Source organism: Orycteropus afer, unplaced genomic scaffold (genome assembly GCF_000298275.1).
Source record: "Orycteropus afer afer isolate SDZICR_OR568_19922 unplaced genomic scaffold, OryAfe1.0 scaffold00039, whole genome shotgun sequence".
NCBI classification, from domain to species: Eukaryota; Metazoa; Chordata; class Mammalia; order Tubulidentata; family Orycteropodidae; genus Orycteropus; species Orycteropus afer.
In genome coordinates this window covers 11,814,053-11,820,782 of record NW_006921626.1, presented here as the reverse complement: position 1 = coordinate 11,820,782, position 6,730 = coordinate 11,814,053, and the positions used below count along the sequence as shown (strand labels likewise).

Here is a 6,730-nt window from a genome sequence, read left to right as displayed (position 1 = left end):
CAATGTCATGAGACAAAGTGTATGTGAACTGCTGTATGGAAAGTGAATTTGCTCTGTAAATTTTCACCCAAATCACAATTAAAAAAAAAAAGAAAAAAAGATCTAACCCAGATGTTAGTTTCTAAATTTTATTCTAAAATTAAAGGAACCAAGGTTCCTTGGAGAAATGGTAGATTCCAGATCTGGAACAAGGAAAATACAAGGTAAGCCTGAAGTATCTTGTGGTGCCTGAAACGAAGATGGTGTTCACAAAAAAAAAAATGATGGATACAGAAACCAATCTGAAAGAATTGCTTTTCTGAAACAAAGCTGGAACAACTTGAGCAACCAAACAAACACAATAATACTGTATTATAATCCAAAGACTCAAATAAATATCAATGAATGCAGGACATTTCTGGGAAGAAAAAAAAAGGCTGTAATAATGAATGCTAAATTGATAATAGATACAAAGCTATATGATGATTGAAACAGCATAGAAATGGTACATAAGTTAAAGAAAGATCAACTGAATGGAAATAAAGTGAAATAAAGAAAGAAACTAAACTCATCGCCATCAGGTTCATTCCAACCCAAGCCTATATCAAGTGTTACAGAGTAGAACTGCTACAGAGGGTTTCCCTCAGAAGGCTGGCAGTTCAAACCCACCAGCCACTCCTTGGAAAGAAGTTTGGGCTATCTACTTCAGTAGTGATACTGCCTCGGAAACCCAAGGAGGGGTCACTATGAGTCAGATCTGACTCAACAGCAGTGCGTTGCATTGCATTTAATCTTCACAGAAGCAAATTTCTAGGCCTTTATTCAATGGTGACACTGGGTAAGTTAGAATGACCAGTCTTTCAGCAGTAGCCTAGTGCAAAACACTTGTGTCACCCAGGGACCTCCTAACATGAAATACATACTGGGATATGGTAAGTGATAAATAAAAAAATAAAATTTCTTCATGGGGAAAAATACAATAAAATTAAGAAAAACACCCTACTGGGAATTTTTTTTTTTTTTAATTCCTATGAAAGACAAAAGGCAAATTTTCCTAATCCAATAGAAGTTCTACAAATCAATAAGTGAAAGGCTTTTGTTTCAATAATTTCACTTCTATAGAATTATTGTAACAAAAGATTCAATAGAAGTTACAAGCTATGTTTCAGATAATGTTAATTGCAGCAATATTTATAGTAATGAATAACCAACATGTTAAACATTATGTTAATGGTTAAACGTATTTTGGGAAATCAATGTGACAGAATATTATATAGTCATTTAAGTGATGCTTATGAAATATATGCAGCAATGTAGAAAATGTCTATGATATAAAGTTAAGTGATAATAAAATATTTAAATATAAATCTGACTAATATATACATATTAATGTAAAAATGCAAAATGAAAATAAACAGTTGTTATTGAGGGTAGTTAAAATGATGAGGTGATTTAAATGTTTATTTATTTTATAGATAGGTAGATAGATAGTCCATATCAATATAAAACTAAATAAATAAATAAATGGAGGAGAAGGGACAACTATTCCTTACAGAAGAATTTCAATTAATAAGTGTGTAAGGTGTAAGAGCACTAGAACACCATGTAATAATTGCTGTGGACATGACCCACTGTTGTTAGGTGCCGTCAAATCATCTCCCACTCATACTGACCCTATGTACAACAGAATGAAACAGTGCTTCGTCCTGTGCCATCCTCACAACCCCAGCACTTCCTTAAAAAGTTGGAAATACAAATACCATACGATCCAGAAATCCCACTACTAGGTATATAACCTACAGAAATAAGAACTGTGACACACATATATGCACAGTCATGCTCATTGACACACTATTCACAATAGCAAAAAGATGAAAACAACCTGAACGCCCATCATCAGGTGAATGGATAAGCAAATTATGGTAACATACACAGAATGGAATATTACACAACATTAAAGGGTAATGATGAATCTGCAAAACACCTCATAACATGGATGAACTTGGGAGACATTATGCTGAGGACAATTATTACAAAAAGTGAAGCAAAAGTTTTCACACAGAAAGAAATATTCTTTAATGGTTACCATAAGTGGGAGGGGAAAGAAGGGAAAATCACTAACTACAGGGTTTACACATAACTTGGGTGAAGAGGAAGGTAAAATACAATAAGGGGGAGGTCAGCATAAAATGATCAAGGCATAAGACACTGGGAGAAGCACAAGAGTTAAAAGTAACAGAGGTAAATACTACTGTATACAAAATCATATGATATAGTAATAACAATAAGCTACAAGTGGATACAAAAATAGACACTCCAGCTGAACAGGGGTCAAAGGTAAATGGAACTGTACCCACGAATACATGCAGGCTTGACAGAAGATTTTTCTACATATGCATTTATATATGCTGCAAATATATCCATGACTATAGCAGAGCATAGAGCGGATAAAGTTATGAAAACTTCTTAGCCATAATCAAATACCTTGTGGGAATGAGTTGCCAGACCTGAGGGATCAGGACTATAGTCTTGGAGGACATCAAGGTCAACTGATACAACATAGTCCACAAGGACAAAGTTCTACATCCTACTTTGGTGAGTAGCAATTAGGTTCTTAAAGCTTATGAGTGGCCATGTAAGGTACAACAATTGGTCTCTCCCTGTATGGAACAAAGAAGAGTGAAGAAAATCAAAGTAACATGGAAATCATTAGTCCAAAGGACTAATGGACGATGTGAACCTCAGCCTTCATGACCCTGAGACCTGAAAAACTAGATGGTGCCCAGCTACCACAACTGACTGCTCTGAGAGGTATCATATTAAAAAGTCCTGGATAGAGTGGGAGAAAAGTGTGGAACAAAACTGAAAATCAGAAAAAAAGACCTGGCTCACTGGTCACATAGAGACTGGTGGAACCCTGAGACTATGTCAATTAGTTACCCATTAAGCCTGGAACTGAACTCACCCATAACTCAACTTTCAGCCTAACAATGGACAGATCTATAAGTTGAACAGTAACACTAAGGAGGTTCACAGTCCTCAGAACAATATACCATTTGAGATCAAAAGGGTAGCATTTGCCCAAGGATGAAGTTTAGATGCAGGAAGAGATAGGAAAGACGGGAGAATGGGAATGAGAAACAAAGGGAAGACTTGGGATGAGTGGTGTCACATTGTTAGGATTTTAATCAATGGCATGAAACAAAATGTGCATGAATTGTTGAATGGAAAACTGATTTGTTCTGTAAACCTTCATCCGAATCAGAACAAAAAAGTTAAAAAGAAAAGAAAATATAGGAGCCCTGGTGGTACAGTAGTTAAGCAGTTTTTTTTTTTTTTTTAAGAAGAAAATTTAAAGGAAAGCAAGTCAGAGTAGCATCAGACTCCTCGTCTACCATATTGAAGCTAGAAGGCAATAGAACAAACGCACAGATAAATATGAAGGCGGGAAGGGAGAGTCATCCTAACAAGAGACCATAGCTGTCATGGAAGAAGAGCTTACTTCTATAGTGTTGCAAGACACTCTGGATTGTTACTCAGCAATAAACTCCTACCAAACTGCTTCAAATGGACTAAAGCTAAGAATTATAAAAACTATGGGAGCTCTGGTAGCATAGTGCCTAAGGCACTTGACTGCTAACCAGAAGGCTGGCAGTTCAAACCCACCAGCCACTCCTCGGAAGGAAGAGGGGGCAATCTACTTCCACAGTGATACTGCCTTGGAAACCCAAGGAGAGGTCGTTATGAGTTGGGTCTGACTCGACGGCACATGACAACAACAACAACATGGTAGCTCTTGATTTTTAAAACAAACCCATGTTTTCATGCATTTTTCATCATAATGATAAGAAATATAAATAAAATTGAGATTTCTAAGGATGTGCTAATTAGAGTTTTTGGGGAAGAAGAAACTTAATTAGTAGTAATTATAAAATACAGGAAAAAAGGCTGAATTTCTGGGGCATGAAAAAATAAATCAAATAATATATTGGATATCAGCTCAGGCTGGACAGAGAGTTCTCTGTACTCAGCAAAGCTGGATTATACCACTAGAGAGACACAGTTTAAAGGGCTGCCCAGGGTTCTATGCTGTTAAGAGATACTTAATACTTCACTTGTGGGAAAGAGATACATATTTTTGCTTAGGCTTGTAATTTCCATGTGGTTTCAGACTGTGGACACAAAGCAGGAAAAAATTATTGTAAGTCTATTTAAGGGTGGAAACATATCTTTGTTATGCTATGACATAAAGGATACTGCTTATTTGCTGTTGAGTTGATTTGCTGTATAGTATCATAAAATTCTGTAGTACATTATTGAAAAAATCCAAGCTTGAACTATTTTCCTCATTCCCATATTTTATGCATTCTATGGCTATTTGTGCAATTCATTCATCCTTAAATAATTACAAATGCACATTGTTCGATTCCAAGGAATATTTATTTATGATCTCCTAATATACCAAAATGTGTTTGTCAGTCATAATCATGGGCAAAAGTATTAGATGCCTAAAATTATGAAAATACTGCCAAATAAACAATACATATAACTATACTTTAACAATACTTACTTATACATTTCTCGATATTAGTCACCATATTTTGAATTTTTATTGAAAACATCAGTCTGTTTGGAACTATAAAGAGATTTGCAGAGAATTCTGAAACTCTGAGAGAAAATAATAAAGCATAATTTCAGATGACTGTAGTAATTAACATAAAATACAATTACTTGTAATTTCACAAACCGCTAATACTTACTCTTCATATGTGCATTTAATCTCAGACTCCGTTGCAATTTCCATATCTATTAGAATCCATTGTAAGAAAGAGAGAATAAAAAATTGATTGATATTATATCAGCAAAATGATAAGGAGATATATGCCAGCCTTTCCTAAACTTCATTAAGAATAAACTGGAAAGGTTACTTGAAAGGCAATATTCAGGCAGTAAACCCTACCCTGAGATTCTGACTAAGGACATCAGAGATAAGTCCAAGAGTCTGCATTTTTAACAAGCATCCCAGGTGCTATTCATCCTGATGAAGGGGGTCTTCAGGCTCCCTCAGTAAGAAATTGTGTGTGGGTTTAAATGAGCATGAATAATGGTGTTATTACTTCCATGCACCACAAACGGCCTGTGAGTAGGTTTATGCTCACTTTGAGCATTGTTTATCTTAAATATTTTAAAAATTATAACTTAATAATACACCAGCTATTAAAAATCTCTCTCACTTGTTATTTCTCAACTGGTTACTGTTCTCTCCAATCTTACTAGTCTTACTCATCTTACCCAAAAGACGTCCTTCAAGATTGTAACTAAGTTTTTTTGTTTTCTCAACTTTTGTGGGCAGTTCTTCACTATCATCTGACAGGTCATCTCCTTCAAAATATACGATAGATTTCCTAGGGGATCTGTCATATTCATAAATGTTTTCCTCAGAGTTTTCTGAAGAATAAATCTGAGCAGGAGTCCTCAAATGTAGATGTACTTCAAATATTGGCGCATACATTTTTCCCAAATCTGTCTTCACTTTAATGCCATTCAAAATCTAATTTAACAGATATGTTAGGGTATCAGTGACAATATAAAGCTTCACAGTTCTTTTTAATTTAGGATAATATAGACTAAATTTTAAATGATAAATCATAATCCAGTATAATTGAATGCTACTGTATTATCAAATACCACTTCCATGTTAAGATGAATAAATTAATAAGAATGGTATATTATTAGGCAGTAGTTACCCTAAAAAGACTAAATTGATGCTAGAGTGACTACATAATAGTGGAGATTTATTTTAAACACAAAGTCCCAGCCCCTATCACAGAAATTTTGAGTTAAAGTTTTCAGGCAGAGCCCAGGAATCTATCATTTAAATCCTAAACAGGTAAATCCTAAACAGGTGAATCTTACTGTGCACCCCACCCAGATTTAAGAACTACAAATCAATAATACATTTCAAATCAGGGCTTGGAACTGGCTCAATCCAGTTTTACCCCCTGCTGTGAATTTGCACTTATGCCCCAGATATATTGAATCAGAATCTACATTTTTAACAAGACCCCCAGGTGATTCTTATGTATACATACATTTAGATTATGATTCAGTATGACTGGGGTGGAATATAAAGTCTCAGCAGGAGGTCAAACTGTAATGAATCAGTTTGAAGCCCATTTTCAAATCCATTAATATAGGTCCTAGTTTTTCACCTTAACATACATATACTAGCATAGGATACCACTGAAAAATAACAGTATTTAAGGTATAAATATGTTATTTACACAATGTAATTGCTCTTAAGCTCAGCCTAGGCTTGGGTTCTCAGTTGATCTATTGATGCTTCATATCCTGTAAATAATCTGTCTTGCTTGAAGCATCTATTGCGTAATTACCAGTAACTGTTTCTCAGGGCAGTCATCTGAGTCACCTGCTAGAACTTCAGTCTTTAGATGCAATCATTAACAAATAAAGGTAATTAACAGTATAAATAAGCCCCACTAGCAGGCCATTAAGGAATCCTGGGAGTGCAGTGGTTTAGTGTAAGGCTGTTAACTGAACAGTCAGTAGTTCCAGCCCATCAGCTTCTCCACGGGAAAAACATGTGGCAGTATGCTTCCATGAAGATTGTTGTTATTGTTGTTGTTATGTGCTGTCAAGTCAGACCCGACTCATAGCGACCCCTCCTTGGGTTTCTGAGGCAGTATCACTATGGAAGTAGATTGCCCAACCTTCCTTCTGAGGAGTGCCT

General features: G+C 35.4%; 1 protein-coding gene across 1 annotated transcript in view; it reads right to left on the bottom strand.

Annotated features, from left to right (window-relative positions):
- The window catches only part of DNAH14 (dynein axonemal heavy chain 14), a 792,430-nt gene that overhangs the window by 622,023 nt on the left and 163,677 nt on the right, over nt 1–6,730 (bottom strand). Inside the window, exons 12-14 of the mRNA XM_042780425.1 lie at nt 5,272–5,530; nt 4,740–4,785; nt 4,550–4,647 (exon numbers count right to left, since the gene is read on the bottom strand). Of these exons, the coding sequence (XP_042636359.1) occupies nt 4,550–4,647; nt 4,740–4,785; nt 5,272–5,530 (403 nt within the window). The remainder of the gene's footprint in view (nt 1–4,549; nt 4,648–4,739; nt 4,786–5,271; nt 5,531–6,730) is intronic.